Here is a 26,614-nt window from a genome sequence, read left to right as displayed (position 1 = left end):
TAATTGTTACATCCACCCTATTGAGCTTAATTTATTCTTGAAAAATACCCGGATCTGATTCACAGGTCTAGCAATGTCACCGAACATTGAAACTGCAATTTCATCACCAGCCGCACTGACCGCAATGTTCGTTGGACATTCAATGTCACCTTCGAATAAATTACAAAGAAAGTTGCCACTTGATCCCAGTTTTACGATCCTGTTATTCAACTTATCACAAACGTAAATGTTTCCACGCTCATCTACATCAATGCCCTGGGGATATCTCACTTCACCGTTGCCTACGCCCTCGGTGCAAAATGATTCCACATAATTCAAATCGGCATCAAGAACGTTTATATTGTGACTGTTTGTATCGGAAACTACAAGATTACCGTTGCTTGCGGCAACTACTGAATGGGGATACTTTATTGGTGTGTTTTCACTGCCTTGTCCTTGGTATTTTGCAACAAGGTCTCCTTTCTTGTTGTACTCGAGTACCTTATTCCCTTTATGGTCGGTGACCACAGCAAAACCAGCCATAACCGTTATGCTATGCACCGAAATATCTGACGTCATAGGAATAGTTTTGGGTATTTTATGACATTTATCATAAATAACGATTTGATTGTTACCGATGTCAGATATGTAATATTCTTTACGGTACACAGTTACGGCCCATGGCTGGAAAGCATTTTGAAACTGGCCATCGAATCGAATTTCACCTACTGACTGGTAATAGTAGTTTTTGGCTAAGATCTGAATACGATTATTATTTGTGTCACAAACAAGAAGTTGCCTGTGATGCCATCGAAGTCCATTTGGATTATTAAACAGTTCCTGCTTAGTTCCAGGTTTCTGCAACCCCAATAACTGAACAGACCATTCTTTATTTATCTCTGTAAAGATATAAACAACAGACATCGGCGATTAAGTGAACATATTCTTTGGAGATGGTTTTCTCAAGAAGTCCGAGTTCAAAATTACGTTAATTGCACGAAAATAACAAAATACAGTACCTACCTATCTTTTGAATTAGTTGTTAGCTTACATCTAACACGATTGCAACTAATTTGGGATAATTGGATTTCGAATTTTCAAATTTCTCAAAACTCTTAGGCGCACTATAATAGTTGAATGTTGCGATATTACGAATTACTATCAGGAAACAAGTGTGTAACTTAAAAAAAAGCAGATGAGGTTAAATATGATCATCAAATAGGCATTACTTATCATCCAATTATCCCAAATAGTTACGATCGTCTTATCTGCGTTTGTACAATTTTAGCCTTAGGAAGGTCAGAAGTTCAACAAATACAATTTGTTCTAGTGTCGAAATTTTGGATATGGCCCCTTGGAAACACAAACCAAATTCCTTATACATACATACATATATATATATATATATATATATATATATATATATATATATATATATATATATATATATATATATATATATATATATATATATATATATATATATATTCTGTCAATCGATCTATTAGTCGAGCCATCATTCAGTCAATCATTCAATCGATGGAAAGATCGATAGATTTATAGATCAGTGCATCGATCGATCAATGGTCAATCTGTCGATTGCTTAATTGACTGATTAATCGAGGATAGATCTATCCCTATTAATCTATTCCCATGAGTCACTTGATCCAATACATTATCATTTGATTTGATACGTTATTGGATTCATCAGGAAATATCTCTCTCAACAGACTTGTCTGACTCTCATGTATTCAACTCTTTCTGCCAAGCTAGACTACAGCAGCTCCCTACTCTACGGTTTAACCGGACTCATACATCAGATTACTGCAAAGAGCACAAGACTCGGCTGCCCGTCTCATCACAAAAACACGGAAAAGGGATCACATTACACCAATCCTGAAGGAACTTCACTGGCTCTCCGTGTCTTACAGAATTCAGTTCAAAATCCTACTTCTCACATATAAATCAATACATGGACTCGCTCCTTCATACCTGGCTGAACTCATTGAAGTCAACACCCCTAGCAGATCTCTCAGATCAAGTCTACAAACCACATTTAAAGTTCAACGAACTCTGTTAAAATCATACGGTGACAGATCCTTTTCCTATTCTTTATCAATGCTATGGAACAAACTGCCAGCTTCTATTCGATCAGCCCCAGACATTCGAACCTTCACATCTATGCTTAAGACTCACTTCTTCAAGAGAGCTTACCTGTGACCTAGTGTAAAGCGCCAGTGAACATTACTGATGGATACTAGGCGCTATATAAATTATTTACCCTATCCTACTCTATCCTATCGATGAATTTATTGATACGTTATCGGTTAGGAAAATGTACTACGTTATCAGACTGAGTATATTTTTACTATGTTATCGGTTAGAAAACATTCTTACGTTATTGGTTCATTACTACATTATCGGTTGAATTACTATGTTATCGGTAAACTTTAACTACATTATCGGGTTTTATACGTTATCGGCTAGTTACTACGTTATCAGTCGTAAACAAGCGCTGTGCCTACCACAAGCGTACACTCTGTGTGTCATCGAAAGGAATCTTTCGGGCTCGCCAAGGTCGTAAAACTTGTGATATTTTCCAAAGGCACAGCATCTCTGTGGCCGAATCCGTATGTCACATTCTTGGAGATACCATTCGATGTATCAAAATTTCAACTTGATCGAATTAAAGAATGAAAGTACACCTCTAAAACATTTGCACATCTCCTAGGTAACGGGCCGCTTTACTCATTAAATGAAAAATAATCCGCGTAAATAAAACGCAAATCGCGACAAAACTCATGCAATTTGCTACAATTATTTTGATCAGTCCACTTCAAATAAAAACCAGATGTTAACTGAATGTGCTCACATGCTATACAACTGATTCATTAATAGTAGTACGCTTCAGAGAACCATCAGGTGTACGTTATATTACTATATCTAGCAGGCGTCATCAATTTTCGCACAGTATTCTCAGAGTTAAATCACCAATTAAAAATATGCAAATGAGATGTTTATTAACTTCACACTGCTCAATACTTCTTAGCACAATAAGTATCTATCAGGTCAACATTTGTAGAAAGTGTCATCAATTTTAATGCTGCAATTTGGAGTTATATCACTAATTGCAAAGTTCATGAAATATTGAATGAACCATTTAATTAACTTGACACTGCTCAATGTTTAGTCGCACAATTAGATATTTATCAGATCAATATCTGTTGCAGGTTCACCAAAGTTGGTGCCGTAATTTCAGAGTTATATACCTAACTACAAATTTCATTCATATGCAAATTAACCCTTAATTAACTTCACATTACTAAATGATTTACATCACAGTTAGATATTTGTCGGATCAGTATCTGCAACAGATTTCATCAATTTAGTACAATTATATAGGTTTTGTATGATTTATTACAAAACTTCATAAAATATGCAAATGAACTATTATTAACTTGACACTGCCCGATGCTTCTCAGTACAACTAGATACAAATCAGATCAATATTTGCTCCATTTATCATAATATTTGGTGCAGGAATTTAAGAGTTATGTCACTAAGTACAAAAGTTCATTCGGCTCGATGTGGTATGGATCCGCAAAAAACCTTCGTATACGATGATGTCAAACACCTAAAAAAATACCATCATATATATATATAGAGAGAGAGAGAGAGAGAGAGAGAGAGAGAGAGATACATACATACATACATACATACATACATACATACATACATACATACATACATACATACATACATACATACATACATACATACATACATACATACATACATACATACATACATACATACATACATACATACATACATACATACATACATACATACATACATAAAATAATATAGAAGTTTACGGAATGTAAATAAACAGCAAAAGTGAACCTTTTTGTGAGGCTGTGAGCATTTTTGTCCCATCCATTTGTGATATAAAGTTTGAAATATTCCTGAATATCTATTTGATGTACAACCGTTGTCAAGATCTTCACCCACTCGTGCTGGCTCTGTGACTTCCCCATCGGCTTTAAGGTTCGTGGACTGTTCTTTGGAAAGATGCAATGGTGATACAAGCTGTTGGGCTGATAGAATAATTAAAATACTTTAATAAAAAGTATTAACAAAACTATAACGTTATGAAAAGACATATCTTTCACTATTTAGAACTTAATACTAAATGTGAGATCATTTTTATGTATACAAACATCAAGATTAAAACATATTGCATGCAAGCACAAAGTAATTCTTAGTTGAACAGACTACTGATTGACATAGTAGACAATTGAAATTTGCACCAATGATCAAAAGCGCGAAGGGATAAATGATTTCAATGAGACAAACAACATTTGTCAGATATTTTTTTGAAATAATGTTCTCATAAGTGTTTTGTAATCAGTGTTTACAGGATTATCATGTGACAGTATTTTTTATAATTCTTGAAAGAATCTGTTGTACCTTCTGTACAAACGCTACATTGTCCTCGTCGAAATTTGCGCCAATTATTGTCAACGTAACGAACTTTAGAATTAGTCTATATTTTTTATCTTTCCTGTGTTTCGTATGACCAAACACTGGCCGAAGATTCCTGCGTCATAAAATTAATTCAGAAAACAAAAATTAAAAATAACTTTGTAAAATCATTGCACAGTTTTTGATTCCGAAAATTTCGAATGGAAACTTTGCAGCGTTTGTACTTGGGAAGTCAAACAGAGTTTTAGAGGTTCTTCGAATTTACTTTCACGTGATCGTCATGTAAACAGCGAGTAATCTAGCACTTACCTATAATTTGGGTTTCAAAAAATACATAACTTAGTGAGTTTCGAGGAAAGATTTTGAGGAGAAATGATTAGTTTAGCTTGGAACCTTAAAAACCTTTATAACATTTCACATGCACATCCCGTATCATCGCGTTTAGTACACTGCTTGTGTAATACAGCAAAAACAAGTAATCATTAACAAACATTTAATTTGAAAGTAATGCAAAGGTTATGACACTCACTCGATCGACTTTCGTTTTCATTGACATGAGTGTCCTTCACGTTTGACACCCTTGACCAACTCACTCGCGTAATTTCTCGAGATACCGTATTATTTGTTCCACCAGTTGTCGCAGGCGAAACCCTTAACTGACCTTCCTGTTTCCTTTGTAAAGAAATCTCATTATCTTGCCATGACGGAATACCATCATCACAGGGTGTTTTTCCTCTTGTAGCTATCTGAAGTCGTCCTTCGACAATAGTCTCCTTTTCCGGCTTTAATTTCTGGAGCTGACTTTCACGTTGCTTACTTTCGAACTTCTGATCACTGTCATCCTCGTTTCCTGGTTCTGAAACTTTTTCCTGAGATTTGTCGGTAAAATGTTTATGCCGATTAAGCTCTAACTCTGATATTTCTATTTTTCTTTCACGTTCTTTCGATTTCAACGTGTATATCTCATTCTCAAGGCTTTTCTTGTCTTCCATTTGTCTTTTTAGTTCCATTTTCATTTGAGTGAGCAGTTTGCTGTAAGTTTCCCTTTCAGTAAGCAATTCCCTATACCTATTTTCTACAACACATTGTTCTTTAATAGCGTTGTCTCGCTCATTCTGTAATGCAGATATTTCCATTGATGACGACGGTCTTGAATTTGTATGTAACTTTTCCTCTGTCTCTGTAAAGAGAGAGTTATTCACAGGAAGTTAGCCATAGGACATAATTCACGCTGCGGAAACTCTTTCGTCTCAATTAAAACTGAACCAATTAAGCGATACTTCTCAAACGATTTTGAAGAGTATCTAGCTGCTTTCTTTGAACTCGTCAAAAATATCTAAGATTATATGAGCATTATACACTGACACTTTGCCCGCGGGTTATCCAGCAGCACAGTGGATAGGGAAAATCAATAATCTCGCAGTAAAGGATTTATCTGAAAAAGCAGGGGAATGAAAGCAAACTCATAAGTATTACTGGTGACACATTGACTAATGATGAAGACAGAGAACTTCTAGAGAAACCGCAAGCATGATTGTTGATAAAAAATGAATTTATCAAGCTTCTGTAAAAATCCGGTGACAAGCGTACGATTAATATGTCATTCTATGTTATCACAACTTAGTAAGGTCGCATTGCAGCTAGTGAGGATGCAGGCAGAATCACAGCAGTCGGCAACGAGTATGATGCAACCAGCCCAGCGGAATCCTCTCCGGTGCTCTCATTATTCACATTTCCACAAAGAGAATCATAAGAATCGACGAGATCTTGTCCTACCTGCTAAAAGTGCTTGTACATGAAGTTGATCCGATGCTTTGGTTGATTTATCCCCTTCATCCTCCTGACAGGGAGATACACAATGGGAGAATATGATCTTCAATTGTTAAAATTTATCAAAGTAATTACCCATAAAAGTGTATTGTAAAGAGAAGAAAAGCAGATGAGTTTACATTTCTAGATTAAACCAATATTACTACACTATTCAATTATCCCAAATTAGTTCCAATCGTTTAACAAGAAAAGTAAACACAATCGGAAATTATCGAGTCAATATAATGTGGTTAAGTTTTGTGTCATTTTCAATTTTCTCTCTAGTGACAGTTAAACCTACTGGTAGCCATCTAGCACCCCGAAACGTAGGAAACAAACTACAAAAGATAATTACTTACTGGATGGCACTTCACAACAAATGGTGCCTCTAGCCATCCAGCGTCCACACCATCGTCATCAGAACTAGTAGTATCTTCGGTGACGTCAGAGCCACCATCTCCTTGTTTGAAATAATATAGAATATTATTTGAGATATTGCGATATTGACGGTAAAGAATGTATTATAATAATCTGACTCTCACATAACCAATTAAAGGGATGTCATTTATTGAAAAACTGTATTTGTGATACGTTTCTAGTTATTAATTTTATAAGGCAGAAATCATCACGTTACATTTCCTGAATAACTGATTAAAGTATATTATTTGCAATTGTTTGTCACTAAACCTATTGCTCTCTTAAAGTGAATGTAGAACAATACTGTAACTACAGTATACGATTTTAAAATATTATTAGCTTGACGTTTATGGACAGTAAAGTTTAGATTCATGACAGGTGATTTTCTTGAGAAACAGTGTAAGCTTCACAACAAATTCCATGACACTTTGATCAGATGTTCAAAATATTTCATTTGTTTGTAATTACGCAATCGATACTTACTTTCAATGAAGAAATCCGCAATATCTTGATATGCTGCATCATCATAGACTGGAACAAGTTGCAGGTCTATCTTTGCCTGCTTAGCAGCTAACCTCATCTCCTTAGTTACGAGGTACTGTTCCAAGGGTTTGGTAAATCTTCCAGTCAGGCAGCTTCCTCGGAACTTACTGAGATTCTGAAGAAAGCGGAATTTCAAGAGCAGAGCCAAACAACCTTCCTCTACATTTATAAATATTGCATGATTATTGTTACAATGCGTCAAGAGAAACCGCAGAAATAACTTTCTTTCCTCCTGATTCAATATGGTGTACACTCTTTCTTTATAGGATTTCTTAATTTGTTCAAGGATATTTTGTATCTTTCTTTTTTGCTTCTCTAATGCCTGCCTTTCACCTTCCGACTGTTGTCCTTCTTCTTGCAATGTTTCATCGTCACTTTGTAGTATTTGCCCCTCCAGTCTTCTGATTTCTTTGTTGAAATCGTCTTCATTGACTTTTATCTTCACTGTAAATTCTATTGAAGTGTAAGTCAGAGGAAATTTCATTTGAATTTGGATCTTTAACTGATTCGAAGAAATTAAGCGAATGTTTTACGAAACTTTACAATTACCTATAGCACTAGCTGCCTGGTATCACAAAACCGCCGTTAAGTTATACGCAGTGTGCCCCTCGAAAGTGACCACTTCAAAAATGAAACAAGCATAAAAATTAAAAATAACCTTCAGGGATTCTTGTGTATATGATTTTGGTACCAGAGAAACAATACGATGGTTTCAACCGGGCTCGAACCCACAACGCACAGCACCGAATCATCTAGCGCAGAGGCCAACAGTCAAAACCGCTCGGCTAAATCCCCAATCTCAAAAAAGATTGGTTCAATAACCGATCTAAGGATGTTGCAATTCTGACTGCGCCCTCTCCACTTGCCGTAGAGTTCGTTAAGCACTCACGCTAGTACACATGCTATCATACATCTCACACAAACTTTATCGATGCGAAGCAATAAATACGACGCTTAAACTGGGCGGAAGACAGCCTCGGGGACAAATCTGTCCACAAGCAGAACTATCAACCCAGGATGGAGAATACGATGGTAACAACCGGGCTTGAAGTTACAACGCACGGCACCCAAATCACCAACAGTCAAAACAAATTAAGTCAGATTTAACGATATTTTGGACTTCAAACGGCTGTCATCCCTGTGTCAACTATATGGGGAAAAACTTAACTTTCTACTTCACAAAGAATCAGACACTGACATTGTTATTACTCAAGAAGCTTCAAAACTAAATGAGTCGTCATACGGGGTAGATCAAAATCGCGTTGTAAACGTGAGGAAAGTCCGAATATCTTGCCCCTGGAAGCGCTTCACCTATATTGCCATTCTTTGCCAATATCAAACTGTAATGAAGATATATGTGTTTGATCCCCTTTGGAATATTTACATTAAGAGAGCCTGTCAAGTTTCGTTCTTTATGCTATGTAAAACAATTATTATTTTGTGTTCTTATTATATTTTACTCTTAAGGTTTGATTTGGTTTATATTCAATGAGCCTTTTATTTTCTGAATGTCTAGAAAGCGGAGTTGCTAATCTGCGCTCCGTGGGTCTTCATCAAACACAAGTTATAGGGTAGCAAATTACGTCACATAACCGTAATACTGTAAGTATACACGTTGTGCAACCTATTGGTCTTTGATATGGCAGGGCATTGCAACGCACTTGAAAGTTCAGCATGTTTCTCTTGGATTTGGACTTGCAACCTACATTTATCATCTGATCTCAACCGGCAAAGACACTGGCATCAATCGCCAAGAAAATAAATAGAAATTCGTTTTGTCTTACCGTCATTTCCTCTTGTTCCCCTATGCATCGAAGACTCCGCTGCAAAGTTGCTTCCACACGGGTAATGGGCTGCCCGTTCACTTTCATGGCTAGTGTTGAGGAGGCTTCTTCTGTCTCCCATTTGGTGATTTTGGGAATATTCTTCATCCGGTGACTCTTTTTCACTAGGTACTAGTGTCTGACGTTTTAGTTGTTTTTCTTCATCTGTTGCAGCTTGATCTTTACTCTTAGAAGACATAGTATCACTGTTATCATTGTCACTGTCTAGATCGTAAGCAAGCATTGCAGCAAAGCGTTTGTAACTTTTATATATTTGCTTGCTTTCCTTAAACTCCGTCTTTTGTGCATCTGCTATTTCAAATGATGTCTTTGTATTCTGAAGTATGTATTTAATCATCTGTGGGTACTGTTCACTACTTCTTACAACATAATGTTTTTCATAGAAAGGAAAATACTTCTTGATAAAACTAGCTAGATGTGAATATTCTGCGATAAGCAGAGGCACTCCAAGAGCCAGAGCTTCCAAGCCATCAAAACTGTATTCCCCATAACATCGAATCGGTAGGCAGATGTGACTTTGACAAAGCTTTGTGGTCAAGTTTTCCATGGTAAGATCTTGGAATAACCGTGGTGCCACAAGATCGCCTGATAGATTTGTTTTTAGTAGCTTACTTATTGCTTCTTGAAAATCTTTGTTGACCCCATGAATATCCCAGTCCGGCAGCCTTCTGAAATCGTCATGCTTCGTTCTGGCCACTGATCCGACTGCTGATGCAACGCCTTTTAAACCATGCACTAAATTGGCATTATCAAATGTACCATATGTAAATATGACATGACAGTTTGTATCGCTCTTTCCTAACGTTACTTTAGTCTTAAAGAATGACTTTGAAGGCACTGGTAGTATTTCTTCATGAGGTGTACCTTGTAGATCTTTCTTGCCAATGCTAACTCTATACTGGTTTTGGAAAAACCCATAATGCTTTGGTCCCATGGAGAAGATAAGATCTGCTTCGGTGGCCATGTTCAGCATTCTTTGCTCAAACTCTCCCAAATTCTCACGATGTACTAACGCACAGTCGTTTTCAGGACTCGCGTGATTAATTAGAACTAACTGTGCAGAAGGGAAAGCCCCATCTCTTATATCTGCGGCTGCATCGCCCGTCTTTGGCGCATAACCGATAATGTATTGAATGTCCGACAGTGTTTGAAACTCCGGGTAATAACTTTCAAAGTTATGGAGCCATGTAAGTCGGACAGGATCGTCCTCCGGAATAATTCTTTTTCTCCTTTCGGCCATAAGCAATGTTACTCCTAGTTTTTCTGCATCCTGCTTATGGCTCTCACTGATCTCATCGGACAACACCGTAGAATAAAGTCGAAGAGATTTTCCTTTTTTCTTGCCAAGTGTCTTCACTAAGTATCTGTGAAAGGCTGGTAATCCATACTTATTTTTGTCCCACGTATCAAATATGAACAATGCTCCTGGCAACTTGCTCTTCTCCTTGATCAGTGCCATTTCTTGAGTTATTTAATGGCCTGTTGTGATTAGGGTGGCAGCCCAGATTGGCTGAAAAGGGAAACCAATGTTTGTAATGAGAGATCTATATTCTGAATGACTGCATTAAATCTGATGACACTTGCTTCAGATGTTAATCATACAAAGATTTACCAGCCAAAATAGGCGTTTATTTTAGCAGTATCATAGCTAATTACAGGAAGTCTCTTCTGTACTGAACATGGGGACAATTTTGGTTCACATCTGGTGTTCTGGCATTTTTTGTTCACATCCATTGCTCTGATTTTTTATGTCAAGAGCCATTACTCAGACATGTTTGGACCAGTTTCCTTGCATATAAGTTGAATTTTGACATTTAAAAAGCCAGGGCATGACATACCTAATTTTGCCCAACTTGGTAAAAGGACATATAAGCGTATGCCACTACTTGTTTACAATCAACTCTGATATGGGCAACAGTCACAGACATGGGTTTGGTACCCGCATTCTTTCAAGTGTTTAATGCGTATCATATCGACTTCAATTTTTAGTCACTCCAGTGACAAATTCCCAATAACAAGGGGGGGGGGCTATGTCACTGTTAATGACTTGTTGGCCTGTGACTTTGCTGGCTTATTTTTTCTCATACTGCTGATAACCGAAATAGCCAAATCTTAGCCAAGTAACCTTTGTTTAAGCGGCTGTATCCAAATTTGCACATATGCCGCAAGTTTACTGCACATGCAACTGATTTCCATTTTCAAACTGCTTTGGAATGACGACTACTACTGGTCTTTTGTCTTCTCATTGTACCACTCTGAAAGCGCGCATTTCATTTCTTTTCCCATTGGGAAGTATCTTGTCCATTCGGAGAAAGAAAAACACATTTGAGATCGACTCTTTCTCGTATCCAACATCAAATTTCTGTCTCGCATGCTGATCCACTTCAGCACATTTATTTGATAAATGTGGTCCAGAAAATGTACAATCGTTACTACCGCAAGGTACATGACAGCATGCAAAGCCAGGGCTCGAAATTAGCGGTAGTCCCGCGTTCACGGACTACCAACTTTCCCTGGGCTACCAAAATCCATGAAATGGTAGCCAACACGGACCACCAAAGACCGGGACAAAAAATTCAGTCAGTAGTTGGCGTACAATGTCCAGTCCGACACTTTGGGACAAGCTAACTTGCAGTCAAATCATAGCTACTATCAATGATCAAGTCCATTTCGACACAGTGAGGCCATATTATGACTTTGTTTAACAAAGATAACCAGTGGAGCTTTGCAACAAAGTTTCAATATCTCAACTGATGTACTTGGATGACAGGCATAGAAACTGAAAACGCATTTTCATTGCATTTTGATCATAATGTATCAATCACGGACAATATGCCTCCTCCCTAAAGAAAGCCCATGGTATATTTTACCAAAAGAATATTTCTGGTCTCGATGTGCTAAAGTCGTGGTCGTTGTCATGACGATATAAAAATTTGCATACAACTCTGAGAATAAAACAGTTGTCAATAGGTCGCCAAACTTTTGAGTATAACTGTTGTATATGGCAAGCCAAGTGTTGCAAAATTCAAAAAAGACATTTGTATGTTCTACGTTTTAATGATTGTGTTTAAAAATTCATGTTTGTGTTCTAAAAAATTATGTTTATGTTCTTAAATTTTATGTTTATATTCTGAAATTGTATGTTTTTATTCATAAAAATCATGTTTATGTTCTTAAATTGTATGTTCATGTTCATAAAAACCATGATTGTGTTTTTAACTTGTATGTTTATGTTCCTAAAAACCTTGTTTATGTTCTTAAATTCTATGTTCACGTTCACAAAAACCATGATTGTGTTCTAAAACTTTATGTTTGTGTCCTAAAACATTATATTTATGTTCTTAAAATGTTTTAAATTGTATGTTTATGTTCATAAAAACCATGATTATGTTCTTAAATTACATGTTTATGTTCTAAAAACCATGTTTATGTTCTTAAATTTTATGTTTGTGTTCATAAAAACCATGTTTATGTTCTTAAATTGTATGTTTATGTTCATAAAAAACATGTTTATGTTCTTAAATTGTATGTTTATGTTCATAAAACCATGATTATGTTCTAAAATTTCATGTTTGTGTTATAAAGATTCATGTTTTTATTCATGAAGGTCATTCGTGTTCATCAAAACACTGCTTGTGTCCATATCTACCTGTTAACACCGAGGGCGCTCTGCTGTTAACAGCACGAGACAGCTATGGCGGCGGACCAAACAGTTACATCGCATACAGAGAGAAAAGTGGGCTTTGCGTGTGTTTAAATGCGAAGCTTAGCACAATCGTGCATCTAGACAAGTAGAGCGTGCTCGAAATCGGAGATCGATCACAAGTTTGTATTAAATATCGTCTGTTCTTTGCGGAGAATTCGAAACTGCACGCACACAGACACCTGTGGTCGATCTATTCCGCTCGGCGTCTATGCCCCCATAGACGTGTGTACATCTACTTCTCAGGCATATGTACACACGTATATGGGGCATAGACGCCGACCGAAAAGACTGACCACAGGTGACTGTGCTGCACGCTCCCATTCGGGGCAAAACCATCGGTTTGTCTACGGCATTTTGCCAGTCCAAAGTCAAAGACTCAGGGCTCTTGTGCTGTCGTAGGTACTCTGATTAAAATCCGACGTAGAGATGGGTCTCTGACTAGTGAGAGGAAGACCGAACAAATACAGACCTTAAACCTATTTAGTCATCGGGCAGATGAAGGTATTAGGGAGCGTTCAGTTGTTATGGCCGGGGTGGGCCGGCAAATTCTTCCTGCGCATTAGTGAAAATAGGTGGTCCTCCTACCCGTTGTACCAAAAAATTGATGACACCCCTTTTAAGATGACAAACGTTTCATGACCCCCCTCCATTGCTTGAGTAAAGCTGCACACACAAACACCTCGGGGCGGGGTATGGAACGATAGAATAAAAACAAATATCTTAGATTTTTTCAAATGACCTCCCTTACAAACTCATAAGGTGTTATGCTAAGATTTCCCCTTCTGACTTGCTATAGTTTTGAAATTACCTCTCACAGGGGTTTGGCAGAAATTACAGGTGGATCGCAATATTTTTGCGCAAGTGAGTGTGTCCAAAATTTTGATATTATGATTTAATTGAAAATGAGCTATTGATAATGTTGATTCACTAAAAGTGGTAATGTATGAGAAAACTATGTAATATTTTTTCAATGCAAAACTATATCTATGCATTTATAGATATTTGATAATTTACATAAATGTACTTAAATGAAATAGGGCTGTTACAACTGGCATGTGGACAAAAAGTTTGACTTTAGAATTTCACAAAAATGTTCATCCACTATACATATCCATGCGAGTCAATGATAAAATTGTGAATAATTTTTTTCCAATGAAAAACTTTGTATACTTGTGTATATACAGACGTTCAATAATTAACATAATTGTACTTGATTAGAATATGATGGTTAAAGGTGCATATTATGTGTATAAGAAATCTATAAGTATGGGATTTCACTGAAAATGTTCATCTTCTATACGTGGGAGTATATAAGGAAAGTATGAATAATGTTTTACTGATACAAAAATACGTAAACTCGTGTATTTATGTACTCTCGATTATTGATATTAACGTACTTGATTAGATTAGGGTGGTAACAAATGGATGTGTTTGCCAGAAATTGGATTTTGGAATTATACCAAAATGTAGATTCACTGTACATGGGAGTCTATGAGACTACTATGAATATTTTTTTTCCAATACAAAACTATCAAAATCTGTGTATTTATAGACATTTGATAATTCATTTTAAAGTACTTAGATAACATAGGATGGTTAAAGGTTGATATAGGTGCAAGAAATTTGATTTTGGAATTTCACCGAAATGTTGATTTGCTATACATTGGAGTCAATGAGAAAACTAAGAATATAAGAATATTTTTTTACAATGCTAAATTAATTTGGGCTTTTATAGGTGTTTGATAATTGTTACAAATGTACTTGATTCAAATAGGACATTTGAAAGTTCAGATGTGGACAACAATTATGATATTGGAATTTCACCTAAAAGTATTAGTTATCTTTTCATGGCACTAGTAGTCTCAGTACAGGTAATTGTTAAATAATTTCCCTGACAAAACATGCTATATCTCTAATATGTAAGTAATAGGAATTGTTCATTACCCTCAGTGAGCTCCATTTACAATTAGACAAGCCTCATAGTTGCCAAGTCAAGATGTCCATGTGACAGATAATTATACTTTTGTTCAGATTTACAGTTGAATAACTTCAGAGAATGAAATCATGCAACGAATAATTTTTTATCTCCCAGAATATTTCTGAACACTGAACCTGCTTTTTGACGGGACGGATACTTATGAACATTAAGTTACCCCTCTCTGAGCTGTTTGAAAAATACATGACCCCCCCCCCCTCTTTGCAGTTTTCAAATTTGAGGTGACCCCCCTGGATTTTGCCGGCCCACCCCCGGCCATAATAACTGAAATATAATTAGGTCAACCTTTTACATTATCGTATTAAGGTCTTTCGTTGTGTGGTCTTCCCCTCACTAGTACCAGACTACAGGCGTTCTTTTTAGTGGATAGTTTGTAAAAGTGTAGTTTATGCTACGTTCCGAAGTTCTCTTCCGTAGCCTTATCACCTACGGAAGAAAACGTCGAACGTAGCATAAACTGCACTTTTACAAACTACCCACACAACAGCACGCCTGTGTAACAGACCAATCTCTACATCGGATCAGAGTGCCTCCCAACAGCCACCCACAGTCATGTGTCTGTAACTTCGGACTTCGAAATTGCGTAGACAAACCGCTGGTTGCGCCTCCGAATGAGAGCGCGCAATTTCTCCGCCGTGAACAGCCGATATATAATACAAACTTGTGATCGATCTCCGTTTTCGAGCACGCTCTACTTGTCTAGATGCACGATGTGCTAAGCTTCGCTTTAAAACACGCAAAGCCCACTTTTCTCTCTGTATACGGTGTAACCGTTTGGTCTGCCGCCGTAGCTGTCTGGTGCTGCTAACTGCAGAGCGCCCTCAGTGTTAACAGGGAGATATGGACATAGGCAGTGTTTTTATGAACATAAATTTGTTCAATGAACACGCGAATGACCTTCATGAACACAAACATGAAACTATAGACCACAAACATGAAATTTTAGAACATAATCATGGTTTTATGAACATAAACATACAATTTAAGAACATAATCATGGTTTTTATGAACATAAACATACAATTTAAGAACATAAATATAATTTTCTAGAACACAAATATGAAATTTTAGAACACAATCATCAAAACTCAGAACACACAAATGTGTTTTTTGAATTTTGCAACACTTGGCTTGCCATACTTGTCCTTTACCAAAAAAGATTGTTTCTGTGGTCATCGCGTGCGTCATTTCAAAATGTACGCGTCATGGCTGTTTTGGGGGTTACATACTCATCAGTACAGCTATCTTTGATATCCCTTTTTGCATGTCCAAAAATGCTAAAAAGAAAATGGAATTATTATGCTACCAGTGATGTACTAAGTTTCATTAAATTTGCCGCAGTCTCTCTAGAAACAGATATTTTTTTCAAAAATCACTGATCATGCAAATTAGCACCTATTATGCATGAAATGTCCAAAACAAAGAACGTACATATATATGTTATAATGTATTGTCCTTGTGTCAAGTTTGAAAGGAATTGGCTCAGGCATGTCTGACGGACGGACGGACGGAAGGACGGATGAACGGACGCACGGAACCCAAACCATAAGTCTCCTTGACTTCGTCTGCGGAGAGTAATTAATCCACACAACTTAACAAATTAGGTGAATACCGGGTAAACGTTATCGATAGTATATAAGTATATGACGAGCATGCACGTTTAATCAATATCCTTGAAGCAATGCGAGAAAACTTCGACTACCAGTGTAATTTGACAGGCCATGGACAACAAAAGTAGCTTTTATTTATTTATTTATTTATTTATTAAGGTTCCAAGACAAGAAATGTGACCTTTTTAATCTAACAATTCTCTAACGGTTAATAAACTCAGAACCCCCATAAAGTATACATTTTCTGAAAGCCTACATATCTGGGAACATTTTGGTAGCCACAGTGTCACCATTGTTTACATAACTATCACGTGACAAGATAATTTGCATAACCTTTCAAAAGTCGGTTTTCCCTATGTTTTGTCTCAATACTTCAAAATATCTGACTCAAACTTGCTGGAATGCAAGCTGTCACAATGCTCTTTCAAAGTGTGTCTCAGATATTTTATATCTTGCTTAGTTTTTTTGGAGCACAATTTTAAAGAAATCAACTATGGTAAAATTCACTGCTCTGGAAGTTTTTCTGGCATAAAAACTGTTTAAGAAGGTTTAAAAAAATTCTGAGACACACTTTTGAAGACCTGTAGGATAGCTTGCACTCACATGAATTTCAGCTACATATCTCAAAGCATTGAAACAAAACATAGGGAAAACCGATTTTTGAAAGGTTATGCAAATTACCTGTCACGTGATAGTTATGTAAATAATGGTGAAACTATGGTAACCAAAATGTTCCCCTATATCTAGGCTTTCCGAAAATATACAATTTACGGGGGTTCTGAGCTTATTAAACACTAGAGAATTGTTAGTTTAAAATGGTCAATTTCTTGTCTTGGAACCTTAAATAAATAAATAAAAGGTTACTTTTGTTGATTATTGTAATCAGTCGATATCTCAATACCAAAGACCACTAATATTTGTAGAAAGCTACAAAATAAGAGTGTTTTACTCCAATGCCCGAGTTTGTCTCTGAACTACCATCAATATATATAATAGGAGCATGAAAGTTCCCGATGGGCAGTGACGGGCAGTGTAGGACATCGAATACGATCAGCGAAGCTACTCGTTCGAAAATTAACGTTTTGGGGGATCCGGAACAATATTTTTTTGGTTTAGAGAGAGTATTGATTCTGGTACTGAGATATCTACTGATTACAGTAATTAGTAGGCTAATTTCCTGACGGGCAGTAGTCGTACGTCGACGGGCTGTAGAGGTGATACATGTACGATCACAGGATTAGCGTTGCCACTCATTCGAAAATCAACGATTTTCGGATCTTGGACTATCATTTCGTTTGTTTTTATAAAGAGTAGTGGTCTTTGGTATTGAGATATCGACTGATTTCATTAGATAGAAGGTTAATTTTCTGACTGGCAGCGACGGGCAGCGACGGGTAGTGACGGGCAGTAATTAGTTGGACCCGATGGAAGAAACCATGCTGTTCTGCTTGCAGTCGTGAAATTCAATCGTACCAATAGGTAGAAAGCGCAATGTATAACGTGAATAACGTGTATCTGTTATTCACTGCACGCAGGGGCTATTTTTGCGTGTGCCACCCATTTAAGTCCATTCAAGGTTCTAGAAGGTTGACGACTTTGAACAGATCAGAATAGTGTACCAGCCAGCGTAACTGGTAACACGATTGAAAATAATTTGGGATAATTGGAGGGAAAATGAATGTCGATTTAATCTAAAAGTGTTAGTCATCTGCTTTTCTTTTCATATTACACACTTGTTTTTATGAGTAATTTGCGATATTGCAACATTCAGCTATATGGTACCTTACAGTTTGAAGAAATTTTCAAAATATGAAAACCCAATTTTCCTAAATTAGTTCCAATCGCGTTTTGTCTAAATTTCCTTTAGTCGATTTTAAATCTACATATAAGGAAGAATAATCTATATATGGCAAGATCGCGTCATCCTCTTATGTCACGTGATGGTACGATATACGTCATGACATATTATAAAAGCCATTGTATTCATAAGTCGCTGGATTTAAATCTGGCACATTTCCAGCCGCCCTACTGTGTTTTCTATGTCATAATATCACAACAGTGTATTCTACGTCGACTTCTTTACAGTACTTGACAAAATTAATTAAGATATTTACACTTAACTTTAACTTTGTAAAATCCATCTTATGCTAAGGAGCAAAGAAGGTGTGTACAACAATGTCTCCGGGGGTGTTAAAAGCAAAATGTTGAAAACTAACCATTTTTCAGGGTTCACTCAAACAGGTAAACTCTCTGTAGGGAGGGGAGCTGTTCAGGCCCTTGCCACAGTATACATAGCTGTGCTTACAGCCTTTGCTGAAACAAACAGTATGACATAGCATGTCCGGCGACAGAAGCGATTTTTCTTTTGCTTTGTTATCATGAGTGGTCGCCTGCATTCCTCTAATTCTGATTATATCCACACACAATGCAAAATGTTTGTATCATTTAGGCTACGTCCACAAAAATGGTTGAGGGGCTGGGGGAATTCAGGGGGAATTCGAGCATTTTGGGGTAGTAGAGGGGACTTGAAAATTTTGCTCTGCCTGGGGGGGGGGGGTTGAAAAATTATTGGTTCCATTTTGCGTTATACGTTTTCAGATTCCAAGATTTTGTAGGTAATGAATGAAAAATGAATATCATTGTTATGTAATCCAATTGTTGTAATTTTTGTAAAAGTTTAACAAAATCTAAAACCATTTTGTCACATCTTGAAAATATAATTAATCAAACAATTAGCCAGAATTCACGATTTGCCAACTCTCTCATGATCGTCATTTATGTGCTCTTCGCAGGAGCAGTTGACCTGGCCAGAGTTGGATTACTTAAGTTGGCTTAGACTGATAAATCAAAAAGTTCACTGATGCGTTAAAAAATGAAATATTTTAAGAACTTGCCTTAGGAATATGACTTTACAAACTGCTAAAAGCAGGTAGTGTTGAACATCTGGGAGTGGATCGGCGCGATAGCCTACATGTTTACTTTTTCTGCTCGCACATCGTTTGCTGATATACGGGCTTGTGATAGTTAGAAGGGACTTGAAAAATTCGATCATATAGAGGGGGGATTTGGATTTTTTAGGATTTGATGGAGGGATCTGACAAAAAATGACATTTCAATCTCGATTCCTCCAATTCCCCCCCCCCGCCCTGATCGTAATGCAGCCTTATGAGGGCACTTATATGTCGTTCACCTAAACATGACCAAAGGCAATGCCAGATAAGGTTTCAGGATTTTAAAAATAAGTCCAATTTTCACGCAAGATTGCAAAACTTTGTAAAATATGTAGTTCACTAAGGGAGATCCTTGGTAATGACGTTACTATTAACTTATGTTTACTTAAAACCATCGGTCAGCTTCACATAAGGTTAAATGTTCCGCTGGGAAACAAGTAATTTCTATTTTACCAACCGATTTTATCGAAAGACTTCAGACACATGTTTGGGCGGTTGCAAAATGTGCTCGAAGACTCAGATTTCTTTATTCTTAATGGAAAAGATTGGCTTCAGTTTGTTATAAATTCCTCCAAGAAAATTTACACAAAAGTTTCAATGCTTCGGTTTTAAGGCGTACACCACATGTGACCAAGACTGACGTAAATCATGCTGAAAGTGGCCCGATACTCAGTTTTACATTTGAGGTGGTTTTCCTGTCTTCCTCAAAGCCTAGCAAGGAGACAATATTAATTTTCCTAAGTCTGAATACCCAAGCCAACGCCCCTAGTTTGACAATGCGAGGTAGATTGGTTGCATAGGGGTTCTTAGAGTTCGTTTAATTAATTATAGGTTCACATTTGAGTTCTTCTTTTGTTATCTGGACACAGTGATTACAAGATTTTGTATTCTTTCACTTCCCTATTCTACGACAGGTACCATATGTGGCATGCTTGGATGGAATGTGCCTGGGGTCAAATCTTTGGACTCAAATTTTTATTTCACTTCTGATCTGCCACTTATGGCGACCATGTTGAAGCTGTCGGAGTAACAAAAAATTCACTGTCTATGTTTTCAAAAAATATCGGTATATTTTTGTCGCGATATCATAACCCACTAGTTACAAACCAAGCCCCATCACGAAGAGTTCTCAATGACATTCATTAAGTGCAGACTATCTTCAATTTCTCAATATAATTCAAACATATGTTGATTTCGTAGATCTTTTGTACACAAGCTTGCGGAAAACACATTTTGCCGCCGACATAGTGTGTATCTGCTTTATATGCATATCAACTCTTAATTGAGATCCTGTGTTTCAATTAATGATGTTGATTTCAAAAGGCGGCTCGATGCGTTATCCTTCGCCTGAGACAGAGTTACCTCGGTCACAGTCATAACGCCTAAGATAATCAATTATGGCAATTTAGCTTGTTTGAAAACCATGGAACCGCCCAAATGGACCAAACAATTTTCTCATAAAAATGGAAATGGGGGTACGAAAGACCTATCTGCGACTGATGCCCATATTGGATTGTAATCTTACTGTAAACAAATAGACAATAGTACGGATGGCTTAGGGTTATGTCCTTTTACCAAGTGGTACAGAATAGTATACCATGTACTGGTATAATCTGCGAGAAACTGATCAAGGCCTGCCTGGGCAAAAACTCTTAACACTAAAATATTCACACGCCAGATATGAAGCAAAAATGTCCATATGTTCGCTAAAGGGCAGGTTTGTTATAATTAGCTGTTGATACTGCCATGCCTTTCTTGACTGTTCAACATTTTGCATGATCAAAATCTGCAGCAAGTTTCAACAGATTTAGTACAGTCACTCAGGATACAGATCATTAACTACAAACATTCTTTCCGTGTTTTGAAACCAAGCTTTACTACAAAAAATTGGGGTCGGTCCATACTATGGTGGTGAAAGTGTAAAGCCAATCTAGACTGCCACGCTAAATATGAAAGTCATTAAGTAAATCTGTAAGTAATTAACAGAATTAATTAATTGATAGAATGTTGTTAAACGTCATTGCATTCGATTAGAACACTGTACGATCCACATTTTATCACGTTTCAAGTCATTTGCTGCAGTATTTCTGGACATATCACTCTAATTACGAAAGCTTACCATATAAGCAATTTAGCAACTAACTGACATGATCATACTCAATGTCTTTGCAAGCTAGTATAGCACTAAAGGTTCACTATCTATATCTCATCAAATCTAATGCTGCATTTCTGGACAAATCACAACTATTAAGAAAATTCATTGAATATACAAATTAATATTTCATTTACATGGTGCTGCTAATGTCTTTGCACATACTAGGCTGCGTTCACAAATAACAGTTGGGATGGGTGGGCGGGCGGGCTTGAAGAATCGCAATTGAAACCTTATTTGTTCTCTAAAATATCATGGTCCCCCTCATCTGTAAAATCAAAATTTTTCAAGTCCCCCCCTGCAAATTTGCATATACCCACATATTTATTACGGATGCATACAAAGAAAATGCAAACATCTATTGTGCAGTTCCGCTCTCAGATATTCAACACAACTGGTATTAACACATTGTAGAGCCACATTACTAAGGTAAATTCTTAAATTGATTCATTCTTAAACATATTACTGGACTTTTTTGATTTATCAGTCAAAGCCGACTTTAATTAATCATACTTGATCTGGCCAGGCCAATGGCACCTGCGGTACAGCACACATAATGACGAATTTGGGAACCAAAATATTTCAAGGTCCCCAAAGAGGCAGAGCAAAACTTTCAAGTCCCCTCTACTACTCCCAAAATTTTCGAATCCCCCCTGAACTCCTCCAGCCCCTCCCCCGCAATGTTTTTTTTTTTTTTGTGAATGCAGCCTTACAGTACTGATGTTCGACATCAGTACAAGGTTTCATTTAATTTGAAGCAGTGTCTCTGGACTTAGTACAATAATAAAGAAAGTTAAGTAAATATGCAAATTAGCAATCAATTTACATGATACCTCTAAAAGTCTTTGTACACTCTTACAGCATGGTGTTTTCAAATTATTACCAAATTTCATTCAATTTGCTGCGTTATTTTTCGACATATCCCCTTAATTATGAAAACTCATTATATATATGAAATCATCAATTACTTGGCATGGTATGGCTAAATGTCTTTGCGTGCTATTACAACACTGTGAGATCAACATCTGCATCATCTTTTATCAAATTTCATGCAGTATTTCCAGACATAAGCTTATCACACTAATTTGAAAAGTTTATCAAATATTTAAGTTAGAACTAATTGACATGGCACTGCGAAATATCTTTGTACACTGTAACAGTACTGAGAGTTCAACATCTGTACCACGTTTTATTAAATTTAATGCAGTATTTCTGGACATAGTACATAAATTAGGAAAGTTCATCAAATGTACAAATTAGCAATTATTTGACATGACACCTCCAAATATCTTTGCACACTATTACAGCTCTTGTATATCAACATCTATACCAGGTATAATCTGATTTTAGTCAGTATTTCTTGAAATACCAAGAATTTGAATGTTTTACACATTCACATTTGGAGATACAAATGTAATATCGGATTCACATTCAGACAATACAAGTCTGAATACCATAAACTAAGGGTAATTTTGATTTCTGATTTGGAGGATGTAGCCCCGGATATCCAAAAAGTGACTCCTTTGTGGCCATATATGATTGTTTTATGAAACTCAGTGGCGTGCATCAAGAGACCAGAGGGTTCTATACTTATTCGATGGTTTTAAAAAATTGCTTCACTGGTGTCTGAGAAAAGGCTGATGAGGGATGCACGGGCAGACAGACGGACAGACAGTTCCTAATCCATAAGGCCCGCTGGACTCCATCCTCAGCCGGGAAAAATAATTTTAAATAATGTTCTTGAAGTTTCATTATTCAAGTGACGATGTGAATATTTGTGTTGTTTGCCAATCACAGTTTACTTCGTTTTCTTGATGAATCATTCTTTTGCTTTACCGTACTGTGACCCTACCTATTCTTGTGGCCGTTGCCATGGACACTTCATACGTCACGGCAGAGTGTCAATGTATTTAGGGCTTTCGTTTTGTAACATGAAGACCAACTCTATACTTAAGAGAGAGATAAAGTATCTGACGTTACGAAAACTCAGCCGAAAAACAAGTTTAAAGTTATTTTGGAAACATTCTACCAGTGGTTACTGGTTGAACATGTATTATCTGCTTGTTCATTGCAATTGTAGATTTAGACTTGGCAATAAATTGCAAATATTTAAAAAGGCTAATGTAAACATTCTTCTCAGGGGTTTTAGAAAGGGAGGGCATAAGAGAAAATATGATTTGCAACCGAACCGAAGGTTATAACTGTTGTCATTTTAGCTAGATTGTTCTTCGCCCAAAGTCAGCGAATCAGAAATGATACCCGCCAACAGTTCTGAAATTCTGATCATTTAACAGAATTGCATGCAAGAAAATGCAACTGTTCGTGTGACTTAAGAGCACATTTTGATGTTTCACAAATTAAACAATTTTACTTTCGTTTTGATTGAGTGCTTTGTCTGGTAATATGCACCTCAGAAGGATTTTTACTCTTTTACCAACTGAAAGGGGGCATGAAACAGTGAAGAAATCAGTAGATAACGGCCTTTGAGTAAACATTTCATGCTTAACAAAAATATCATTCTTTTTCTATCATGCAGCTTATTCACGATATTTGGGGCTTATTTTTACGTCCTAGACAAAGAATAAAAATCAGTATGGAGAAATGGAAGTTCAACTTCCCCCTGAGTCAGCAAAGAAAATAGCGGCCATTTTCCTGCATTTTAAAATATTGCTAGATTCGAGTAATTTCCTTGATTCATTTTTAAAAATGCCCGTGCGTGATCCCAAGGTTTTCATATTGGCAAAATTTCGTTGAGCAAATTGGCCAAACTTCTATTACCTTAAATTACTAGAAAGGGATTTTATGACATGAACATTATATCAAAGGGAATCATGTAGTGCCCAACTAGACGAATTCAGAAATTGAAAATGCAATAAATGTAAAGCAAACAGTGGTTATTTTGCCTTGGAACGTTTGCTTACGACGCTGAACTAACGGAAACTAAAATCCTATTCATAAAGGGAAATACTCACTGTGTCTCTGTAGGCTAAGGAGGGTGGCTTGTTGCAGGTAGATGTGAAAATTCTCAAAAAATCGAGACGTTCTGCGTTTGCTGGAAACCAAGTATAATGTCAGACTGGTATCACGCCTAACTACACGCCCAGTTAAGGGGTGACAGAAGGAAAACACATGATAACTACAGGTTGACGTCTGTCTAGTCTACGACCTCTGGCTAATTTTTGTTTGATTTAAATACAGACCACATCCCATTTAAGTGCTTATCTGCATACTGAGAATACGTATAGCTGTAGTTGAAAGATTTGGCATGATAAGGTGTAATTGTGATACATGTAGATCAAATGTTTTGCTAGAACAATGGAACGAATTAGGTTCAATGACATGTATAAAAGCATAAATCCTTATTCAAGTAATTGACGTTTGCATATTGACAGGTATAAAGGCAACATACCTCTGGGTCAATCCTATAAAGGCGTACCAGTGGACGCCACAATTACATTTTGGGGGTCGTGGTATAACTGAAATAAAATCTGCAGAATGAGAGACTGAGATTAACCGGTGAAGAACGGTGTTCAGGGGAGCTAGAGTTGATGGTCATTCACGGCTTAAAGTTTAGCGTATTTTGGAAATAAAGCCTAGGGAAATAACTAGTGCACCTTCTGTCACGCCCCCCGCCCTTCCCTCGATGAACAGGCTTGACACAGTATGGTACTGCGCTATTGGCACACTTCTAGTGCATTTGCACATATATAGCCAGCAGAGAATCCTGAAGCTGTTCTACCAATGTTACCATACCTAGCACATATCACAAATTCTACCATTTTATACTTCAGCCACTGTAAAGACACAGTTGAGTACTCAAAACTGACTAAAAAATATAAAATATTACGTCTTGAGAAAGCCTTGTGCTCTTTTTGATTTTAATGTCACTGACATGTAACCTAACAATCAGCAACAATGCGTAGCACGCGACAGAGGTTTTTTGCAGGGGTCGGTTTCATTAATAGAATGGCTGACTGTCTGACAAGTTGCCTCTTTTGCTGATAAACAAAAAAGGGAACTGAATGGTAACCGAATGTTTTCTGTCCGATGGTTTTCGTGATCAGCACTGTTTTCATGTGACTGTTGGTGTCAACTCAGTGCTTTTTATATATTTGCATGCACTGATCAAATATTTAGCTTTGCTGCTTGCAAAGGGAATTATGTTGATGGGCTGTTACACCACTGTGTCTGTAGGACTGTTCACCCTTCCTCATGCATAGTGGTCACATAGAACCACAGACAGTAGACGGGGCAGTCTATGATACAACATAGTTATTGTCTTTCTCTATGGAGGATTATGTGAAACGATCAGGAAGACCTGCTCTGCAGCTTTGATTTGATTTGTCACTTAATTAGCACCATTTAGTGGCTTTTTATCTCAAATATATAACGTATGGGCTTGGCCAACTTTTAGTTACGGTACATTTTGCAAACTTGTCTTCTTTGGAAAGGTCATATTTTACAATAGAGGTGACCATGCCTCATTTTGAAAATCTGAATTATCAGTCATGCTACAGATAATCTGAAAAAGGATTACAGGCAGTTTATAAGTAGCTCCAAATGTTAAACACTAATCATGTATTGAATCAGACAATGTGTCGACATTTTGAATACGTTTTATTTCACAAATTAATTTTTATCCATTGACAGTGTAAATTATACAGTGTATCATGGAAGAATTTCAAACTCTATTTGAAATATTTCACCTGCAGATTTATTTGCTCGATCCCAGCCATAACAGATAACGAATTGCTTTAACTTGGTTGTGTAACATAACTCAATATTGATGTGTTTTTTCTATTTCTAAGCCCTCATAACACAAGTGAACACATTTTGAAAACAATGTATTGTTGTATAAATCACCTTATAGCTCAAATGTTGTCTGTTGAAAGTTTCCTAATTGCTCTCTTCACACACAATTAGTTTATATTTGCACCATGATCATCAGTGTTTTGTTATTTGAAATTTTAACATTTGCTAAATCACAGTTACGGACCCTACCTATGACAGTTGTTGTGCGTGTCAAACGCCTGAGCTGTTACCATGATATTTCATGAAAGTCGATATGGACTTCCTTGCTTTGTCTTCTAAATGACACATACAACGCAGGAGTTAAATG

General features: G+C 36.8%; 1 protein-coding gene across 1 annotated transcript; it reads right to left on the bottom strand.

Moving 5' to 3' along the window:
- Positions 1 to 872: 872 nt before the first annotated feature.
- On the bottom strand, positions 873 to 24,606 carry LOC139129318 (uncharacterized). The gene is made up of 8 exons (XM_070694954.1): positions 24,468 to 24,606; positions 9,021 to 10,590; positions 7,177 to 7,689; positions 6,636 to 6,736; positions 6,244 to 6,307; positions 4,997 to 5,647; positions 3,886 to 4,079; positions 873 to 878 (listed from the first exon to the last, which is right to left on the bottom strand). The coding sequence occupies exons 2-8, from the start codon at positions 10,537 to 10,539 to the stop codon at positions 873 to 875; spliced, it is 3,048 nt and encodes a 1,015-aa protein (XP_070551055.1). The 5' UTR covers positions 10,540 to 10,590; positions 24,468 to 24,606.
- Positions 24,607 to 26,614: the final 2,008 nt, after the last annotated feature.

Source organism: Ptychodera flava, chromosome 3 (assembly GCF_041260155.1).
Source record: "Ptychodera flava strain L36383 chromosome 3, AS_Pfla_20210202, whole genome shotgun sequence".
Taxonomy (NCBI): domain Eukaryota; kingdom Metazoa; phylum Hemichordata; class Enteropneusta; family Ptychoderidae; genus Ptychodera; species Ptychodera flava.
The sequence above is the reverse complement of the archived record's forward strand: the minus strand, read 5'-3'. Positions and strand labels throughout refer to the sequence as shown.